Source organism: Cydia amplana, chromosome 16, assembly GCF_948474715.1.
Source record: "Cydia amplana chromosome 16, ilCydAmpl1.1, whole genome shotgun sequence".
In the NCBI taxonomy this organism is placed as follows: Eukaryota; Metazoa; Arthropoda; class Insecta; order Lepidoptera; family Tortricidae; genus Cydia; species Cydia amplana.
The window spans coordinates 15400292-15423966 of NC_086084.1; the positions used below are offsets into that span (position 1 = coordinate 15400292).

Below are 23675 nucleotides of genomic sequence, written 5' to 3' on the forward strand. Positions count from 1 at the left end.
ACTGTACCTACTAAATATATGAAGTATAAACCACGAACGCCTTCCAAAGCAGATTTTTTCAGTTTTCATATTTTCGAAGTAACATAACTAAATATCTGTCGACTCACGCTAAAACGGTCCGAGCCGAGGCTACCGGGCGTTTTTTTTTTGTTGACCCCTACACTTTTTTTTTCAAATTTGGGATTTTTTATGTTATTGCTACTCAGAATCACGAGCTCTTTCTATCCTAATAGGAGAAAAAAAGCGGCCAAGTGCGAGTCGGACTCGCCCATGAAGGGTTCCGTACCTATTTAGGCGATTTATGACGTATTAAAAAAAAACTACTTACTAGATCTCGTTCAAACCAATTTTCGGTGGAAGTTTACATGGTAATGTACATCATATATTTTTTTTAGTTTTATCATTCTCTTATTTTAGAAGTTACAGGGGGGGGGACACACATTTTACCACTTTGGAAGTGTCTCTCGCGCAAACTATTTTTAGTTTAGAAAAAAATGATATTAGAAACCTCAATATCATTTTTGAAGACCTATCCATAGATACCCCACACGGATGGGATTGATGAAAAAAAAATTTTTGAGTTTCAGTTCGAAGTATGGGGAACCCCAAAAATTTATTGTTTTTTTTCTATTTTTGTCTGAAAATCTTAATGCGGTTCACAGAATACATCTATTTACCAAGTTTCAACAGTATAGTTCTCATAGTTTCGGAGAAAAGTGGCTGTGACATACGGACGGACAGACAGACGGACAGACAGACAGACAGACATGACGAATCTATAAGGGTTCCGTTTTTTGCCATTTGGCTACGGAACCCTAAAAAGTGTCCCAAAATTTCCATACATTTTTCGATCTTTCCATTCCGCGACCGCCATACAAAGTCTATGAGAAATGGTGACGGAATGGAAATAAAAACCTTAGGACACTTTTTTTCTCCTATTAGGATAGTAAGAGCTCGTGATTCTGAGTAGAAATAACATAAAAAATCCCAAATCTAAAAAAAATAAAGTGTAGGGGACAACAAAAAAAAACGCCCTACCGACACTTCGTTTTGGTGATCACGCCATGGTCTCATAGAAAACTGAAGTGTCAAACGCCTCGGCCCGAGTCCAGACCGTTCTAGCGTGAGTCATCCTCAATTCTCGCATAATGTGAAAGTAGTGTACATTGACTTGTCAATTTAGTTCGCCTGATTTTGGAGTCAACTTTAGTTTGCGTTTTTCTTAAGTGTGATAGAGGATGACTCACGCTAGACCAGACCGGGGCCGGGCCGTAGCTTCCGGCGCTTCGTTTTCTATGGAAGCATCACGTGATCACCGATCAGCCGCCATAGAAAATGACATGACGGACGCATCGGCCCGGGCACGGCCCGGTCTAGCGTGAGTCATTCTTAAATTGTAGGTATAAGTTAGTTTGTAAAACTAATATATTACCTACCCGTGTGTTGACCCAGTCTCATTAAGGCAAACTGAAGATGAACGAGGACACTTAATGTTTTATTGATAGGGTCTATAAAAGGTTCTGTGTGGCCGATAAAGTAGGTACTTACCTAAGGATTTACTTAGTTGAAATGTTCCTTTAAAACAGTTAAAAAAGCTTTTTAAAACAAGTTATTCTAACCTTGGATTAGGTAATGCGTGATTTAAGGATGACTCACACGCTAGAACGGTCCGGATGCGGGCTGAGGCGTTTGACAGTTCAGTATTAAAAAAACATTTATTCCGGACGATTATTCGATTGAGTACTCTATGAAAGCATGGCATATGGTCAAAGAAAACAAAGTATCGGATGCCTAGGCCCGGACCCGGACCGTTTTAGCGTGAGTCGGCAGATCAGAATAGACGTAACGCAACGTGCAACGTCACGCTATCGAATGAAATTTACACTAGGGGTTCAGTTTAAGATTCGTTTGAGGTAGGTACATTTTGATGAAAATAATATAGGTAGAAGCATATCACTACATAGTATAAAACAAAGTCGCTTCCCGCTGTCTGTCCCTATGTATGCTTAGATCTTTAAAAGTACGCAACGGATTTTGATGCGGTTTTTTTTAATAGATAGAGTGAGTCAAGAGGAAGGTGTATGTATAATTTGTTAACCCGTGCGAAGCCGGGGCGGGTCGCTAGTACTTTAGTAGTAGTAGTAGTAGTAGTAAACTCTTTATTGTACAAAAAGACATTAAAAATCACATACAAGTAGTGAAAAGTACAAAGGCGAACTTATCCCTATGAGGGATCTCTTCCAGTTAACCTTTGAGTAGATGAGAGGAGAAAGTGAAAAGAGGGTGACGAATGCAGCAAAATGTACAACAAGGTACCAAAAAGATAAAGGATACCTACCATATATGGCGGCTTGTACTTACACCTTAATATAAATTCCTATTAGATTCACAACTTCTTATACAGCAGCTTCCGAAGCATTTTAACATAATTGCGTCGACATTGATTGATCAATGTTCGTGATAAGTACAGAGCATCGAGGGACGCCTAAAGTTCAGTTGCAACAAATTAGCATCCATTAACGTATTTAAAATACACATCCAATTAAAAATAATATGAAATAATTACACTCCCATTAATAACTATGGGTAACACGCGAATATCGCCTTTATATCAGCAGCTATAAAGACCTTGCTAGTAAAAGGGACTAAGGAAAGAACGTACGATTTCAACTTCACATTAAATTAACCTCATATTGCGCTTGCCGTTACATAAGAATCTAAGCTCTTTTCTAAATGTTATAGAGCTCTTTTTGCTACAAATTTGTTGTAAAGATACGAGTTTTGTAAAGTAACTGTAATGCGATCCTATATCATTGGGATATTGAACTGAAGATGGTATAAATATGCTTAGTATCTTAAGTGTAGGCACATTTTTGTGCCATCTACCTTCGTGATCACATCACCATGAAATACGTTAGTAATTTATGTTGTTTTGTGTTAAGATTAGTCCTTTGTGTTTTCAGTGCGTCTGTGAAGTGCTGGGATTGGGAAATAATTGTGTCACGATTTAGTTGCTAGCGCATAGTTTCTGTATGTGTAAATAATATTTTGGTTGACGTTTGTAACAAGTGCTAACGATTTGCGTGTCAACAACTTTTAGTTTCAGACCTTTGTCTAACTAAATGTATGATGTTGATTACTACAACAATACAATACACATTATTCTTTATGCTTACCAAAAAGAAACATGACATACAAATCCCACCAAAAACATTACTTACATGTAAAAAGGTGCAAGTCTCGCAACGCTATATTACTACAAAAAAGTTTTGAGATGTAATGTGAAACCAAGTCGGTTATTTTAATCAGTGCCAGGGGGTGTTAAAACCGTATCAATAAGATATCTTTAATTTGTAATACATATAATGACTTGGCCATACTACCGGTGCTTTAAATTAAACTATGGTAGACAATAGGCGCTTTTATCGCTAAAGAGAGATCTCTTCCGGACAACCTTAGGGTAGTGGAGGCAAAAAAAAACAAGTAATGAGAGTAGGCGATGCAGTAAGTGGTAGAAGTGAACAAAAACTTAATTAACAACTAGATACTTAGGTACCTACCTATATTTACTCGACTTATCGGGTTTGACCACCCAACCCTCGATATACTTACCAAGAAAATTAAAATGTTAATAATAAATTACTTTAAGAAACTTTAATAAGTTGGTATAAAAACCGGCCAAGTGCGAGTCGGACTCGCGCACGGAGGGTTCCGCACCATCAACAAAAAATAGAGCAAAACAAGCAAAAATACGGTCACCCATCCAAGTACTGACCCCGCCCGACGTTGCTTAACTTCGGTCAAAAATCACGTTTGTTGTATGGGAGCCCCACTTACTTAAATCTTTATTTTATTCTGTTTTTAGTATTTGTTGTTATAGCGGCAACAGAAACACATCATCTGTGAAAATTTCAACTATCACGGTTCGTGAGATACAGCCTGATGACAGACGGACGGACGGACGCACGGACGGACGGACGGACAGCGGTGTCTTAGTAATAGGGTCCCGTTTTTACCCTTTGGGTACGGAACCCTAAAAATGATAAGCAACATTAGTAACCACAATGAGATTCCAATTTTCTAGGTCTAAATCTAGACCGTAGCGCAGGTTCACATGACCTTTCGAGCGACATGAGAGAGGGAACAGTCGAACTTGAGTTCAGTGCATTTTATGGGGCAGCAGGCAAGGGCAGGTAAAAGGGAAACTATTGCAACAGTACTAAGCTCTGAGATCCTGTCCTTTTACCTTCATTTATTTTGTCATCTGGTTTTCTTTGTGTCTGAGCTTGTTCATGTATAATTAAGTAGGTACTTTAGATAATAAGATCATCTTAATGTGGAATTTTCATAGCAATATTATGCATATTGAGCATACAATTTAACAAGCTATTGGTTATTATAATAATTCGTAATATCTGTAAAATAGTTCTTTATATTTTAGTACAAAACAGAATAGGTAATTAATAAGGAACGCCGATTGTTGCAGTATGCAGTATGCTAATTTCATACATATTGCCACACATTGTGATCACATGTGTATCAAAGTTTAATATTTATGTAGTTTTCGTGGGTCCATGATTAAAGACCCCGAAATGGATTAAAACATCTTCTAAAGTCAAAGAATAGGCTACATGACTAATTTTCATTTATGGTATCAATCGATCGGGTTTGTTTTTAGGATCAAATGTCTATATGGGACCCATTGCATTAAAGTAACAGAAAAGTCAGAAATTGTAGTCAAAGGCCGACAGTCGCACTTCACTCGCGAAACGCCCTATACAAAACGGCAAGGGAACGTGACGTCAAGGTCTCTGGGAGCCCATCTTGTAGTATGGACCATGTATGGACAAAACAAGAAAATTGCGTTTTTGTTGGTGAAATATTGCGTTTATGTATATAGTTGCCATACAATATTTTTTTGGATTAAATGTAAGGAATGGTATGGTAACCTTACTTTTATCGTTTTTGGAAGTTAAAAAAAAAAAATTTGAAACTTTCAGGTCCTGTATTTTTGTAATTTTTCAATATTTTATTTTAATATCCACATTATTGTGATAAATTGCTCGTTTGCTATCTATTTTACTAGATTTTGTTATAAAATTCAACATGTGTCATCATCCCTATTCAATTTCCTAACGACTTTGTACTTTGTACCTTGTCACAGTGATAGTATGAGGTCCCTAGCGACTTTCATATTGATTGTCAATGTGACAAGGTACGAAATGGTTCGGAAATTAAATTCTTTGACTTATAAAAAAAATGGACTCTACAGTCACCTCCAATAATATGTAACACAACGAAGGCCGCAAAAATATCTGACACGAACTGAGAACTGACATTTATTTGTAGAGCCATAAGAGCGTGTCCCATATTTTTGCAGCCTTCGAAGAGTACCGTATTATTGCAGGTGACTGTAAGTAAGTAAGTAAATATTATTTATTGCACCAATAATTATACGTACATGTACCTATGTAATGTAAAACTACAAAGAAATTTTAACAAAAAAACCTACCTACCTACCTACCATACCTACCTACCTACCTACTATATTCGTATTCAAATGACCCGTTTATAAGTTTCGATAAAGCTGACCTACGATCTCGATTATTCAATATTCGTAATCAGAAATACCACCTTTTAATTAAACATGAAAGGGACCATAAACCACTTGCTGTCACTCATCAATCAAGCATTTACTTATTAAGCAATGGATTAGCCAAATAAACATGTATGTTCTTATCATTCATCACTTGACTTTTGATTGGCCAATTTTGCGCGTGCAGCTTTTTATAGTATCTTCAAAGATATATAATCTCCGTATAAGATAAGTACAGTCTAAGGAAGAAACGTGCCTCGGAAATCAACAAAAAGTTATTCTCGAGTAGATGGCGCCACACCTTTGGCCTATACTCGGGAAGATGGCGTTGACACCGTTTGATATTTAACAATTTTAACACATAAGCAAACTAGAGTCGTAGCGGTCTCCATGGCCAAATCGGCCGGAAGGATCATCATCATCATCATCATCATCATCACATAATACAATAAAGTGTTTTACTACTATTACTACCAAACCTTTGAAATAAGCCGCGGTGACGCAGCTCTTTATAACTTGACTGCGACGAATAGTTCTATCATAACAATAATTCATCTCAGCGAATATGGTAGCTAGGGTATGATGGGAATATTCGTGGAATCATGGATTCCTAACTGATCCAATATGTTTTTTATTTCCAGTTCATCGTCCTTGCTCTGGCTTCCGTGGCCTCCGCGGCGCGTCTGGATAATGTCTACTTGCCTCCCAACGCCAGGTCTTCAGGCGGCCCCGGCGCAGGCCTGCAGACCCCTAAGGGAGGCTCCCAGGGAGCACAACAGAGCCAAGGAGGTAAGTGTTGATGTTGGTCCTTGCTAGATTCACCGCACAGTCAGCAGCAGACGTTGCTAAGCGGGCGAGGTGTTCAAAATTACATTGACGCGCTCTTATTCTCTTAGCAATAAAGTTGCGTCAAGATCATTTTGAACACTTCGCTCGCTTTGCAACTATTGCTGCTGACTGTACTACGGCTGATTGGGCCCTTGGGCCCTACGGACGATCAGCGCTGGCTTTATAGCTAGCATTATGCTGAGTTGGGTCCATTTTGTGATGCACACTTATTGATTTCTTCTTTTCTTGCTGTTGTTGTTGTTTGTACATATCCGTACATGTTTTGTGATAGTCACGAATATAAATCTTTTATCTTTATCTTTACATTTCTAACCTTCAACCCTCGTTTCGACAACGTATTTATTATAACTGTCAAAATATATTAATTTTTCTTCTTTCTTCCAGGTTCCAACGCCCAATCTCAAAGCTACTCCAGTGCCTCAGCCGGCGCCTCAGCCAGCAGCCAGGCTGAGATCCTGAGGTTCGACAACGAGATCAACGAAGAGGGCTTCCGCTATGCTTATGAGACCAGCGACGGCACCAAGGCTCAGCAGGAAGGTTGGTTAATTTACCATTCGTTTCTGTGGGTAGCCGTTAGATACAATGGAACGCCAATATCTGAGGGAATATTCAAAACATCCTATATTCAAGTAAGTAGGCTGATAATAATAATTGCTGCGTCAATAGGCCAACACCATAGATGTGATAGATGTGTAAAAGCCACTTGGCTTTGAGAGCTTCATTAATGTGAAAAGAATCAAAAGAATGGTTGTAACACACAGACAATTAGGTACCGTAGTTCTTCTTCGCGAATCTTCGAACAAGCCGCGTAGCCAACATGTCAATCGCTTACGCAGCTCTGTCACTGTCGCACTTATATGGAAGAGAGAGAGACACAATACGTTTCGTTGTCGTGGCGATAGCGATTGCCACCTTAGCTAGGCCGGCTGGACAGCTATTTGAGTAGGTACAGTCACCAGCATAAATAAATGACTATGGGCAGCCGTGCAAAAATATCTGATGCTCCATTGGAGGCATAAGTATATGACGACACTACCTCGGTAAAAATATGTGATCCTTTGTGACCAGCAAAAATATCGTTAGTCCGTATCCGCATAAATATCGGATCGAGTCGCTTAAAAATATTTGATTATTCATAAAATTCAAAATTATGTGATTACCAGTGATCGGAATTGGTAGTGCCATTTCACGGGACTTCGGTGCGTAAGTTTAGTATGGATATACCTTTTCACCCCGGGATTTCATATTACCTACTTCAATTAGCTTGATGCATGTTTTTTTTATAATTATTTAAATCGTTTTAACACCGGAAAAAATTAAAATACTTTTATAAACCTTCCCATTATTTTATTAAACAATATTTAAAATGTTGAACATTTTTGAGCGGTTGAAATGCTCATAATTTTTGGCGTGAATTCGACGCGCGTGATGACGTCACGCGGCTCTTTTGCATGCAACTGACGTATGCCGTTTGCTACTCAGATAATAATGCCATCCCTTTCACTCTTGGTTGGTCTTAACAATTTGTTGAAACGAGTGACGTCACGTGACGTTTCGACCAATGGCGTTGCGTTTCGCTCACTAGCTTCACGCGGGCAAAGTTTTGTACTTTTTATTTATTATTTTAGGCAATTAAATGATAATTTAATAACGTAAATGCATTTGTAACATGATATAACGGTAACAAACATCGTAATAAAAAATATTTCGTTTAAATATAAACTTCATGCATGAGGCCTATTAAAGACATGCCAAGAAATATTTTTGAAATCCCGAGTCTTATCCACGTTAAGTACAATGTTTGAGGTCATTCACCCCAAATGGCACTACCTATTCCGATCATTGGTGATTACTCTCATCTGGAATAAATATCTCTCCACTGTAAAAGCAAATACATCGGATGGACGACAGACCGCCTATTTATCTGTCACGTTGGAAAATCACAAATATGTTATCGACCTTTAAAAACGAACCGTAAGAAAGTAACGTAGAGCCGTATATTGTATAAAGTGATTTGACAATTCACGAAAAGAGTGCCGACTTGTCATTGTATATGTCTGTCTCACATTATATTCTATCATCGATTTGACGGAATAAACTGGATATAATTTTGAATTCTAACGTATTGCAATCATGAATCTAGTATATAACTGGATCTGGCATGAGGGGTGGGGGAAATGACAAAACGGGATAGCCTTATGTATCTTTCAGTAGGAGTAGCAGCGAAAGCGCTATTATTGTTTGTCCTTGTCAGTCTCAGAGGTTGACCTCTTCATCATTCTTTTTTATGTAAGAAGGAGGTTTATTACACATTGTCTATTAAAAGTCTACCTGAATTATGTCACAATTTAAAATTACAAATAAAATATGTGAGACAGACATATGCAATGACAAGTCTGCACTCATGAAGTTATATTTTTTAAACTGGAGCGAGTTGTCACTTTTTTTGCCATACTAATTTGAACCTTATCACCGAGACAGAAAGTTGTTCGTACCAGACTAGAGAAAACGGTCCACTTGAGATAGAAAAACCCGAGCCCTGTGTCTCACTCGCACATGTTGCCAATGTTAAAAAGATACCATTATGGTAGAAATTATATCAATAAACTACTGAATTTAATTACCTTCTTATACAATTTTAGTGCTATATTCAGACTACAGTTCTGATATCTTTTAAGTAATTTGTAAATAATTATGATGCCAATATTATTAACTGATTAAACCAAGCGCATACACAGCAAAAAAAAACTAAATTTTAGCATGGTAGAAGTTGTAGTAACTTTAAATATTAATTGGTATCCCCAACTTGATGACATTTCTTCAAAACACGTAAATGCGAAATTTCTTAAAAATTGTGAAGAAATGTTGTGTTAAAGGTTGTTGGAGTGAAATAATTGCTAATTGTGGAATATTGTTTCACAAGAAAGCCACAATTATTACATTTTACTATAAAAATACAAGACAACATTGTCAAACTCATTAGGGTGACTATGATGTCGGCACGTTTTGAATCGGTCTCACAGAATTCTTATTAGTTATTATTAACGTAGGTAATGTAAAAGTAAGTTTAACATAATAGGTACCTTATGTCTTTAATACGGCATGTTTAATTTAAGATTTGTTGTAGTGTAGAACAATTGAAGGGATGTTTACAAAAACAACATAACTGCTTAGACCGGTTGACACTTTTTTAAGAACATACATTGTTAATCGTTTCAGGTGTCAACCAGTGTAGTCAGGTATGTTGTTTTTGTAAACATCCCTTCAATTGCCAAAATTTAAAACCAAAGTGCTTAACTCCTTAAACATTACAGACTCTCATTTATACATAATATTTTGTTAGGTGTGTTAAACTGTTTATATATGTCATCGATTCTTTATAGGTTTACACATTTCCGTCAATAGAAAAAAGGCACCAACTTTAAAAAAAACGTCATATTTGCTAAACAGATCTTCAATGACGCTTATACTTAAAAAAAACTGAAGTGGACAAAAGGGTAGCCTACCTTTATGAACATACCATGAGTGAGTGCGAAAGAGGCCGACTACAAATGAAAAAAAAACCTGACCACTTAAAATTTCACTTTATTTAGAAAATGACACACCCTACTGATATATTCCATGTTATCCTAATATCCCACATACAGATGTCTTATGGTCACCCTAATTAGAACGAGATGCAGGGCTCTAGTTTGACTTCTCATGTGGACACACTTTTTGGTCAATGTACTCTATCCAGTTTATTAACTCTAAATCCGTGTCTGCACTCTTTTCGTGAATTGTCAAATCACTTCAAACAATGTAAGGCTCTATGCTATCCAGGTATGGTTCGTTTTTGCCGATTGATGACATATTTCATAATTTCGTGTCAGATATATAGGCGGTCCGTCTGCCATCCGATGTATTTGCATTCACATTGGAGAAATATTTATGCCAGATGAGAGTAATCACATAATTTTGATTTTTATGAGTAATCAAATATTTTTAAGAGCGCTCCAACAAGAAAAGTCAAAATAATGCAAAATTGATGATATTCCTCGATGACATTCAGTACTTTAGGGTCATTATTAGAAACAATGAGTACTTGTTACGGTAAAAGCGTCTTCTTATCTTTAGGAATTACTTTTTAAATATTGGAAAAAGGGCTTATTAAATTAGTAATGATTTTTTTTCTGATGGTTGTTTCCGAAAAACCACGTGAAGCACTAAATTGTGAGCTCGTATTTGTAAATGTTGAGAAGTTTACTCTGGTAAAGCTGGCTATTTTGTATTACTAATACCCTGTACATTAGGAATTACTTTTGACATTTTTCCTAAATACCTTTGAGAAAGAGAAAATCGAAGAAAAACAAACTCAATTTTCTCTCCGAAACAAGTGTCAATTCCTACGAAATTCTACTTAATATCGAAGTCATTTTCATACTCAAGCAATCTACAGCGTTTGCTTATACTGATGGTATACATTAGTGTTTATGAAATTCTACTATAATTTTTTGGCAATTTTTTGAAAACGACTCTAATATTACCGATGACGCGCGGTCGTGAGCTCAGTGCCGCGGCAGAGCTTGTAGAGGTAGGACGTGTGTCGGTCCGCTCCGCACGTTTTCAACGGCGACGACGAGGTTTTTTATCATTGTGTGCGGCAGGCGCCGTGTAAAATGCTATACTGTGTGCGTGACAGTGCGTGTATACGGCGACTGAGAAACTTTGATCCTAGTACTGTGTATTTGGTTTTATAGTATAGTATGTAACTACCGGACAGCATTAAAGATATTTGAAATGATCTGATATTTTATAGGTACTAAATTAAAAAAGCGGCCAAGTGCGAGTCGGACTCGCCCATGAAGGGTTCCGTATTTAGGCGATTTAAGACGTATAAAAAAAAAACTACTTACTAGATCTCGTTCAAACCAATTTTCGGTGGAAGTTTACATGGTAATGTACATCATATATTTTTTTTAGTTTTATCATTCTCTTATTTTAGAAGTTACAGGGGGGGGGGGGGGGGGGACACATTTTACCACTTTGGAAGTGTCTCTCGCGCAAACTATTCAGTTTAGAAAAAAATGATATTAGAAACCTCAATATCATTTTTGAAGACCTATCCATAGATACCCCACACGTATGGGTTTGATGAAAAAAATTTTTTGAGTTTCAGTTCGAAGTATGGGGAACCCCAAAAATTTATTGTTTTTTTTTCTATTTTTGTGTGAAAATCTTAATGCGGTTCACAGAATACATCTACTTACCAAGTTTCAACAGTATAGTTCTTATAGTTTCGGAGAAAAGTGGCTGTGACATACGGACGGACAGACAGACGGACAAACGGACAGACAGACAGACAGACAGACATGACGAATCTATAAGGGTTCCGTTTTTTGCCATTTGGCTACGGAACCCTAAAAATGGCTGAATACAAATGCTTTTGATGACATGTCAGAATCAGAAATATCAGAATATACAGGGTGGCGCATTCAGATCGGTCAGTATGGGAAAATCTGAAACTATAAGACATACGACGATCTCTTCTTAGGAACCATGTCATCGATTTTAGTAACAAGAAAAACTGCATTCATACATTTAAAAAAAATGTGTACTCAGCTCGGGAATCGAACCCGGACGTTTTGAAAAAAAAAAATCTAAAATTATTTCTATTTAGATATCGATTGTGTAGGTCTTAAGCAGTAAATGTTACTATGAAACATGATGTCTGAAATGAATAAAATGCATTGTTTTCATATCCTTTAATTTATTTTAGTATGTTTTCGAAATGGCCACCATTTTTTTCAATACATTTTACATAAAAAAATTTTAAATGTATGAATGCAGTTTTTCTTGTTACTAAAATCGATGACATGGTTCCTAAGAAGAGATCGTCGTATGTCTTATAGTTTCAGATTTTCCCATACTGACCGATCTAAATGCGCCACCCTGTATAGGTCTGATGATGGAGCTGGGAGGTGGTCACCGGTACCAATCAACCATGCAACTAAACCACTTCGTGTTTCGGCTCGTTTGATTCGTCTCAACAAGATCTTTGACACAAGATAGGACTCAGGGTCTGATGATGGAGCTGGAAGGTGGTCACCGGTACCAGTCAACCACGCAACTAAACCACTTCGTGTTTGGGCTCGTTTGATTCGTCTCAACAAGATCTTTGACACAAGATAGGACTCAGGGTCTGATGATGGAGCTGGAAGGTGGTCACCGGTACCAGTCAACCACGCAACTAAACCACTTCGTGTTTGGGCTCGTTTGATTCCTCTCAACGAGATCTTTGACACAAGATAGAACTCAGGGTCTGATGATGAAGCTGGAAGGTGGTCAACGGTACCAGTCAACCATGCAACTAAACCACTTCGTGTTTCGGCTCGTTTGATTCGTCTCAACAAGATCTTTGACACAAGATATTACTGAGGGTCTGATGATGGAACTGGAAGGTTGGCACCGGTACCAGTCAACCACGCAACTAAACCACTTCGTGTTTGGGCTCGTTTTATTCCTCTCAACGAGATCTTTGACACAAGATAGAACTCAGGGTCTGACGATGAAGCTGGAACGTGGTCAACGGTACCAGTCAACCATGCACCTAAACCACTTCGTGTTTGGGCTCGTTTGATTCGTCTCAACAAGATCTTTGACACAAGATAGTACTGAGGGTCTGATGATGGAGCTGGACGGTGGTCACCAGTACCAGTCAACCATGCACCTAAACCACTTCGTGTTTGGGCTCGTTTGATTCGTCTCAACAAGATCTTTGACACAAGATAGTACTGAGGGTCTGATGATGGAGCTGGACGGTGGTCACCAGTACCAGTCAACCATGCAACTAAACCACTTCGTGTTTGGGCTCGTTTGATTCCTCTCAACGAGATCTTTGACACAAGATAGTACTGAGGGTCTGATGATGGAGCTGGACGGTGGTCACCAGTACCAGTCAACCATGCAACTAAACCACTTCGTGTTTGGGCTCGTTTGATTCCTCTCAACGAGATCTTTGACACAAGATAATACTGAGGGTCTGATGATGGAGCTGGAAGGTGGTCACTGGTACCAGTCAATCATGCAACTAGACCACTTCGTGTTTGGGCTCGTTTGATTTGTCTCAACAAGATCTTTGACACAACATAGTACTCACAGGGTCTGATGTGTAGCTGGAAGGTTGTCATCCCAGACACGAAGTGGTTTAGTTGCATGGTTGACTGGTACCGGTGACCACCTTTCAGCTCCATCATCAGACCCTGAGTATCACCTAGTGTCCAAGATCTTGTTGAGACGAATCAAACGAGCATAAACACGAAGTGGTTTAGTTTCATGGTTGACTGGTACCGGTGACCACCTTCCAGCTCCATCATCAGACCCTGAGTATCACCTAGTGTCAAAGATCTTGTTGAGACGAATCAAACGAGCTCAAACACGAAGTGGTTTAGTTGCGTGGTTGACTGGTACCGGTGACCACCTTCCAGCTTCATCATCAGACCCTGAATATCACCTAGTGTCCAAGATCTTGTTGAAATGAATGAAACGAGCCCAAACACGAAGTGGTTTAGTTGCATGGTTGAATGGTACCGGTGACCACCTTCCAGCTCCATCATCAGACCCTGAGTATCACCTAGCGCCAAAGATCTTGTTGAGACGAATCAAACGAGCTCAAACACGAAGTGATTTAATTGCATAGTTGACTGGTACCAGTGGCCACCTTCCAGCTCCATTATCAGACCCTGAGTGTCACCTAGTGCCAAAGATCTTGTTGAGACGAATCAAACGAGCCTAATCATGTTACTACATGGTTGATTGGTATCCGTGACCACCTTCATCATCATCATCAGGCTTCATCATCAGATGCTTAGTATCAGCTCGTTTCTAAACTTAAGATACAAATTAAAGGTTTTATTATATAGCTAAAATAGTTTCACTATACAACCTATACCATATGCAATGACGAAAAATGAAAATAAGCGAGTACCTAAGTAAGTACGTATAATTTCTTTCTAGTAATAATGACCTACATAAGTATGTATATTTGCACTGGATTTAGTATTTTCGTACCAAATAACATTTTTAGGACTTTGATATTAAAGTACAGTTAGTGTTGTTATGATTGATTTCAATGTGCTTCACGATCGGATCAAGAATGTTTAATCCATCATTGTAGTGCGACCGAGGGAAAATGCGGTGGAAGGGTTCGGCGACCTGAGATCGCGGGGCCTGCCGCAGCGCGTAAAATACCTAAACTCGCTCATCCCCGAAATGTAATAGCACTCTTAAGCGATCCGATCCGATATTTATGCGGATACAGAGTAACGATGTTTTTGCCGGCCACAAAGCATCACATATTTTTACCGAGGTAGTGTCGTCATATACTTATGCCTCCAATGGAGCATCAGATATTTTTGCACGGCTGCCCACAGTCATATATTTTTGCTGGTGACTGTACACCATAGCGCACTGAAAATAGCCTTACAACCCAAAACACTCCTTACACCATCCTGCAGAGGAAAGATTTGAATCAAAAATCCTCTAAATGAGTCCCCTTTTCCCCAGGCCGCGTCATCCCTGGCTCCAAGCCCGAAGAAGGCTCCCTCCAAGTCTCCGGCTCCTACTCGTACGTCGGCGACGACGGAGAGACGTACTCCGTGACGTACACCGCCGACGAGAACGGGTACCATGCTGAGGGTGACCACCTCCCCACCCCGCCGCCGATCCCGGAGGCGATTCTCAAGAGCTTGCAGCTCACGGCCGGGAATGGTGGTAAGTTTAACTCTTTCATTGGTCGGCGATGACAGACAGACGTATTCGGGTACCACGCCGAGGGTGACCACCTCCCCACCCCGCCGCCGATCCCGGAGGCGATTCTCAAGAGCTTGCAGCTCACGGCTGGGAATGGTGGTAAGATTTTCGTTCCACAAATAAGCGTAGGTATGACTCTCGTTACAAGAGATAGCCGCGCTTGTAACTTTAGTGTAACAAGCCCGTTGTATACATTAACACATTCACTGCCAGCGACCCGCTAGGCGGGTTCACTGTCCGTAGGCGCTTTTCGCTACATACAGTTTTTCCCGTATTATCGGCTACGGCACTGGCACTGAATGTGTAAACCTTAACCCCCTTATTCATAAAACTTAGTATCTGTTTTTAGTACTTAACCTTTTACAGCCGTCTGTTAATTTTTGTCTTTTTCTGACAAACAGAAATTTAAAAAAATAACTGTCAAAATGATGTGATGTTACTGATGCAGAGCTCGGATTTTTCACGGCAAAACAAAACACTAGCGTAATCTAGCCAGTGCTTGAAATATTATTTTATCGATATCGAGTATTACTAGAGTATATGACAGGTATTGCCTCAATACATTTTTGGGGTTCCGTAGTCAACTAGGAACCCTTATAGTTTCGCCATGTCTGTCCGTCCGTCCGTCCGTCCGCGGATAATCTCAGTGACCGTTAGTGCTACAACCAGAGATGTGACTTATTTGAAATACTTGTATTTCAAATGCAAATACAAAATGCAAAATACCTATTTTCTATTTTGTATTTAAATACCTTTTGAAGAAAACTATTTTGTATTTTATTTGAAATAGTTTTTGGGACCTATTTTCAAAATACTTTATAGTAGGTAATTTATGTAGGAGTTACAATCTCTTCTGATGTTACAATCCTGGTTATCCTGACAACTCTCTCATTCTTTTAACATGGAACTGTTGAATATGTTTAGTAACGTCGCACATGACCACAAGAGTAGCACAGTGGTTAAAAAAGAAGAATCTTGAGTGTTGCGAGGGTTTCAAGGCACGAGAGGAGAACAAACTTTTCTGCCGGTGAAACACAAATGTGACGTTTTTATTACACTAACGAGAGGTATTACCTATACTAGCTGTAAAACATTACATATCTAAATTAATGCTTTTAAAAATTGGCCTTTAAAAACCATCATCCATCCTTCCGGTTAATATGAGCAAACAACTAGAAATTGCACTTTAGATAGAGGACTGATTGACACGCTGTTTTCAAAGAATAAAGAGAGTCTTTTCAACTCGGAAATTCCGAGTAATACTTTTTAATTCAGACTAGGTATTCACTATTTAGGGTACTTTTTATCGCAAAGTATTTGTATTTAAAAAAAGTATTTTGAAAATACCTATTTCGTATTTTGTATTTTAAATATAAATTCAAAAACTATTTTGTATTTTGCATTTGAAATAGTATATCAAGGAAGTATTTGCATTTTGTATTTAAATACTTTTTATAAAGTATTTTTCACATCTCTGGCTACAACGCTGAAATTTGGTATGAGTATGTATATTTTCCACGCCGAAAAAGTGGTACAATAAAATCTAAAAATAATGTTTTTTTGGGGTACCTCCCATACACATGATGTGGGGGAAAAATTTTTTTTCGCCTCAACCCTACTGTGATAAACGAAACTGTTTACTCCCAGAGAATGTTGAAAAGCTAATGATTATCTACTCCTATCACTATTACACAAATAAAATGCCATGTGCTGCTGTGTGTACTGACGTAGATTTTGAAGAAGAAATTGCGTCTGTTTCTAATATATAACTTCATACAAATGTTTTTATTACATATTTATTTTATTTGGTGACGTATTTTCTTCTAGTACTGAATTATCGATATCGATAAAATAATGTTTCTATCACTGGCTAGATTCCGATAGTGTTTTGTTTTGCCCAGGGACCGGAACCGGTTACCTTAACCGGGGTTTTTTATAGGGTTATTTTAGAAGTGGTTATAAAAACCCCTACCATAACGGTAACCGTCTGATAAGGTAACACTTTGATTCGGTAACCGTATCAGATCGAGTTAACCCCTGTTACCGGTAACCGAAACAAAAACCCAGTCTATTCTGTTACCTCATAATAAGGTTTTCAACCAGTTCAAACGATTGTAATCTTTACGCAGACTTAAATTCGACTTATTATTGAATAACCGTGGTTGGCATGGGCGGTCTATGAAGCCTCCAGCACAAACAAGTTTTTTGCCGGTAACTTCGCTTATTGTCAATTCAAACAATATTGTACTTTGAGTCCTTAAGCTAAAATTGAAAACATAAGTGAGCGATTACAGTATTATTTTAGAGCGTCAGCCGCAGCGCGGCCATTCCTTTGTTTATCTTTATACCTGTGTGTTCCTATTGTTTTTGTTAATTTCGGAGCAATTCTAGTTTAGAAATTTTTAGAAAAGGGGTTGCAACGTTGCAAGTAAACAACATCATATCCTAGTAATATCTGCTATTATTTAGTTATATTTTATGCCACTTAGATTATTATTTTTATTTTCGGGTTCACACTTGGTACCTACAGATTAAAGACTGATTTAAAGAAAAATTTTCACCTAACTAGTAATTTTACTGGTACCTAGTTAGGTTAGGTATAATTTATCTTGAGTGATTTAAAAAAAAAATCACTTTGTGATAAAGATACATGCGCTAGCGGATTGTGGTAGATATTTTACCATTGTTAACAAATGACATATGTACTAGTTATTATGAGCTTATTTTATAATAAGCAATTAAAGTCTATTTTTTTATTCGGTAGACTAAAATGACATTTCATAGTATGAAATGAAATGACACATGATGTTCATACTATGAAATGTCATTTTAGTCTACCGAATAAAAAATAGACTTTAGTTTAAAATGTTTTCAGATGCGGTGAGTTGTATGAGCTAAGTCGTAATTTACCTTGTACCGCTTAATGCAGCGATCAGAAAATATATATCTATAGCAGTTATAAACTTATTTTAATACTACAAATCTTTCATTAATACCAATTCATTATACATATTCATTGGGTATCTATAACATTGGTAGGTGAAATAGTTTTGATTAAATTAAATAGATACATACATACTTAGTAAGCAGTGTTGGGCATTCAAGAATAAAATCATTATTTAAATAAGAATTCCTAAGAATAAAATCATGTTGATTTTATTCCCGTCAAAATTATTCAAATAGTTTTGATCGGAAATAATTCGTATGTGAAAAAATTGAATAAGAATAATCTCATTGTTAATCAAATAAATATAATCATGATTTTATATTCTAAATAATATTCCTGGATTAAACATGTAGTCTGCGTGCCGTATAGGCGTTACGTAGGTATAGATAGAAGTAAATTAGACAAGAAACTATTATGTTTCTTGACTAATTTATACCTGATTTTATGCAATAAAATCTTACAAATTTAATTTACTGCCGCATAGTCTTGGTATTGGACGATACCCGTATTTATTTTAATGTGATAACTAAATCATCAGGTACAATTCAGCTGCTCTGAACGGATGGTGGATTGCGAAACTCTTCAACGGCTCACTGTGCCTAAATTAATGTAAAAAATAAAAAAACCGGCCAAGTGCGAGTCTGACTCGCGCAGGAAGGGTTCCGCACCATTACGCAAAAACCAGCAAATAAATCACGTTTGTTGTATGGGAGCCCCCCTTAGATATTTATTATATGCTGTTTTTAGTATTTGTTGTAATAGCAGCAACAGAAATTAATTATTTGTGAAAATTTCAACTGCCTAGCTATCACGGTTCATGAGATACAGCCTGGTGACAGACAGACGGACAGAGGAGTCTTAGTAATAGGGTCCCGTTTATACCCTTTGGGTACGGAACCCTAAAAAAGATGTTTTTAAAGGTAGAATAAGGAATGGCTCGATATGGTGTATTCCTATTTCTCTCCGCCGGGCACAGATGGGAATAGGCGCTTCATTTAAATCATTCCCATATGTCCCCGCCTCATGTATCGCGGCGATCACGTTGGGCAGGAACAAATGGGGAAAATACTCATGATTTTTCTCTGTTTTCGAATTATGTTTATAGTTCGTTTTTTTAGCATTAGAAAGAACTTGAAGGAAGGTAAGCGATTTTGACATGTCTTTTAATTGAAAAACACTTTTTTAAAACCATAACTATTACTTATGAAAGCAGAAGACTATAAAAGATCGTATTAGATTCATAATTGTTACATATTTACCGTAACTTATTTTTAAAATGTGCTTTTCAATTAAAAGAGACATCAAGATTGTTTACCTTATTTCTAATGCTAAAAAAAAAAAAAAGCGGCCAAGTGCGAGTCGGACTCGCCCATGAAGGGTTCCGTATTTAGGCGATTTATGACGTATAAAAAAAAACTACTTACTAGATCTCGTTCAAACCAATTTTCGGTGGAAGTTTACATGGTAATGTACATCATATATTTTTTTTAGTTTTATCATTCTCTTATTTTAGAAGTTACAGGGGGGGGGGACACACATTTTACCACTTTGGAAGTGTCTCTCGCGCAAACTATTCAGTTTAGAAAAAAATGATATTAGAAACCTCAATATCATTTTTGAAGACCTATCCATAGATACCCCACACGTATGGGTTTGATGAAAAAAAAATTTTTGAGTTTCAGTTCGAAGTATGGGGAACCCCAAAAATTTATTGTTTTTTTTCTATTTTTGTGTGAAAATCTTAATGCGGTTCACAGAATACATCTACTTACCAAGTTTCAACAGTATAGTTCTTATAGTTTCGGAGAAAAGTGGCTGTGACATACGGACGGACAGACGGACAGACGGACAGACGGACAGACAGACAGACATGACGAATCTATAAGGGTTCCGTTTTTTGCCATTTGGCTACGGAACCCTAATGAACTATAGTATGTGGTTTCAGTATCCGAGTTACTACCAAGACTTATGGTGTTTTTAAAAGCTCTTCTGATATTTAAAATTTGCATTTATTATTTAGACGGAAATTAACAGGTATTAATATCGTTTGACACAACGCTTGCCGTACGTGTTTAGCAAATGCTGACAAAGAATTCACCACGCCACGACTTAATCCTATTGTTATTGCCAATGAGTAATAAATGACGGTCTCAAGTGGAAACACGCCTGCAACTTTCTGCAAATCTATTTAATTATAGTGATAAGCGTAGTACTCTTTTCTTACCTGCAGTAATTTACTATCTCATTCACTTTCCGTAGGTGTGAAAGAGATAGCATACGTAAGACCTCAAGGCTGGTAGGAATAATAAACAAAATACATACTTAATACGCAAAGAAATATACATTGAACCATCATAATTATAATTTCGCAGTTTACTTTCTATGTAGCTTCATTATAAAATTATCATCACCGTTTCGAAGGCTTCAAAAAATTCAAATCAATCCGACCATTGCAAAGAGGGGTGAAATTCATTTTACTATCTATATACATTGTACTACATATAATATGACGTATAATATGACCAAATAAATGCCATTTAACCTTGTTACCACTAACTCATGTATCTACAATTACATCAATTAGTCATGACACGGCAGAGCACTGATAACAATACTGTAGTGTAGTACAATAATAAGGCTTTATTGTTGTCACTATGACTCTCACCGCATTCTGCTTAATCCTAAATATCCTAATACAATAGAAAATACCACGACCTTTAAACATTCGGTGCACTTGCGTTGTAGCGCGTGCCAGCGGAGCGCAGCGTTTCGATTTAAATACGCATGTTGCTTCGCCTGTGTAGGTATATTTATTATCTTCATGTTATTAGGTACTAGGAAGTGCAAATAATTGACTTCATACATGAAAGATATTTTGCAGATTTTGTTTAATAGTCACAACACGACACGAACACGAGAGTAGAGTAATCTAGAGCAGAGTTGGGCAAAAAATAACTTGAATAAGAATAAGAATAAAAACAGAAATTTCATTCTTATTCCAATCGATTTGAATAAGAATAATTCTTGCACTCGTTATTTTAGAATAAAATGAAAGTGAATAAATCATGACACTTTTATTTTAAATGAAAAAGACAAAACGGAATATTTATTCCAGATGTAGGATTATACTAAATAACGTTTTATTCAATTAGAATGTTATTCTGAATTAATTTAACTTTTGTAGTTACATACTACTACTTTTAATTTTGTAAGTTTCTAAAATAAATAAAACAAATAAAATAGATAAAACAAATAATATAAATGAAATAAATAAAACAAATAAAATAAATTATATTATTTGCATCTATTTTATTAGTATTGCATTTTAGTTTTTATATAATATTATAAGTACATATTAGTTTAATTTTTAAGTAGGTTTATTTTAATTTTAGATTAGGTTTTAAATTTTTAATTCATAGTTAGTTGTAATGTTTTTTTATTATTACCTTTTAAGTTAAATAAATGATCTTTATCCTAATAAAATAAATAAGATAAATAAAATAAATAAAACAAATAAAACAAATAAAACAAGTAAAACAAGTAAAACAAATAAAACAAATAAAACAAATAAAACAAATAAAACAAATAAAACAAATAAAACAAATAAAACAAATAAAACAAATAAAACAAATAAAATAAATAAAATAACATAATAAAATAAAATAAAACAAATAAAACAAATAAAACAAACAAAACAAACAAAACAAAACAAACAAAACAAACAAAACAAATAAAACAAACAAAACAAACAAAACAAACAAAACAAACAAAACAAACAAAACAAACAAAACAAACAAAATAAACAAAATAAATAAAATAAATACAATAAAAAAAAAAATAAAAAAAAAAAATAATAAAAAAAAAAAAAAAAATAAAAAAAAAAAAAAAATATATATATAATATATATAAAAAAATAAACAAAATAAACAAAATAAATAAAATAATCAAAATAATCAAAATAAATTATATAAATAAAATTAACAAAATTAATAAAATAACAAATAAAATAAATGAAATAAGTAAAATAAACAAAATAAAAAAAATAGACAAAATAAGTAAAATCAACAAAAACATTAAAATAAACAAAAACATTAAAATAAGCAAAATTAAAAAAAAATACAAAAATAACAAAATAAACTATTAGTTCTATTAATAAATTAACTTTTTCTTTTAGTAGGTATTTGACTGACGGCACATCACTAAATACGAATGTAGCAAACCAATAAGCAACCGATAATAAAGGTTACCATAACTGAATAAAAACCGGTTAAAAACCCCTAACAAAAACCCTAACGCGATGGGGTTTTGAGATTAACTCGGTTAAAGGTTAAGGTTACCGTTTCAATAAGCTTACCGTTACAATCAGGTAACAGTATGATAGGGTTACCGAATGATACGGTAACCGAATTGATTGGGTTACCGAATGGATAGGATTAAGCGTAAAGAGGGGTTTTCCGGTCCTTGGTTTTGCCGTGAAAAATCCGAGCTCTGCGTGATGTTATTCACTCTGGCTATGATCTGGCTGCATTACACCCACGCTCGGCGACATTAGAATATAACCAACGCCTAGTATTTTTATTTACTAGAGCGAAACCCTCTGAGCGTTGCTATGAAAAAATATTAAGGCGTTTCCTTTCTTTTTCAGCTCAATATGATAGCCAGAGGAGCAGTTACGACGCCGACAAAACTGGATACTAACATACAAACATACATTAAATTATCCATTCTACCACTTTGTTAATATACAGTCAGAGACAAAAGCATATTGATTAGTTTTATACCATTTTTGTAATTTTATAATGAGTTTTGTTGTTGACTGTAATTAAGGGCCAGTATGTGTTCTTTAGTCGTTAATGTTGACTTTGTAATAAAAATGTAAATATCTTAAAATATCACCTGCTTTTTTACTTCTAATTTCTTATTTAGTTACCTACAAAAAAAAACAATCGGAAATTAGGTCGCTTCGTAACTTAATAACAATAGCAATAAGAAAAACCTTTTATACTGACTTACTAATGTTGTTATGACAAGGTTCTAAGAAGTGGCTTTATGTTAAGTACAGTCACCTGCAATAATATGTTACTCTTCGAAGGCCGCGAAAATATGTGACACGATCTTATTGCGCTACAAATAATATCGTGTCAGATATTTTCGCGTCCTTCGTTGTGTAACATATTATTGCAGGTGACTGTACATTGATTACTAATAAAATGTATACCATCGTAGATCCAAGTTAATATTAAAACAAAGTGTAGCCTTCGATTCGTTATTGTATCTGCCATACAATTAATAAAGGAGCAATTCTAATGATACACGTAAACTGATATTTAGAGATTCGTCATGATTATGACTAGTCAGCTAAGACAAGTCACTAATAATGATATAATGTTGTAATTTGAAACAATAAGTCATGATCTTTGTCTTGCATTAACGGATTTATCAAAAAAAGGTAGGTAGGTACTATCACTACAACTCATAAAACAAAGTCCCCCG

The 23675-nt window shown here is 36.2% G+C and overlaps 1 protein-coding gene across 1 annotated transcript; it reads left to right on the top strand.

Moving 5' to 3' along the window:
- Window positions 1-2858: 2858 nt before the first annotated feature.
- Window positions 2859-22954, top strand: LOC134655102 (endocuticle structural glycoprotein SgAbd-3-like). Its single transcript, XM_063510563.1, has 5 exons — window positions 2859-2913; window positions 6238-6385; window positions 6830-6982; window positions 14990-15196; window positions 22828-22954. Exons 1-5 carry the CDS (start codon window positions 2905-2907, stop codon window positions 22878-22880), a joined length of 570 nt encoding a protein of 189 aa, XP_063366633.1. The 5' UTR covers window positions 2859-2904; the 3' UTR covers window positions 22881-22954.
- Window positions 22955-23675: the final 721 nt, after the last annotated feature.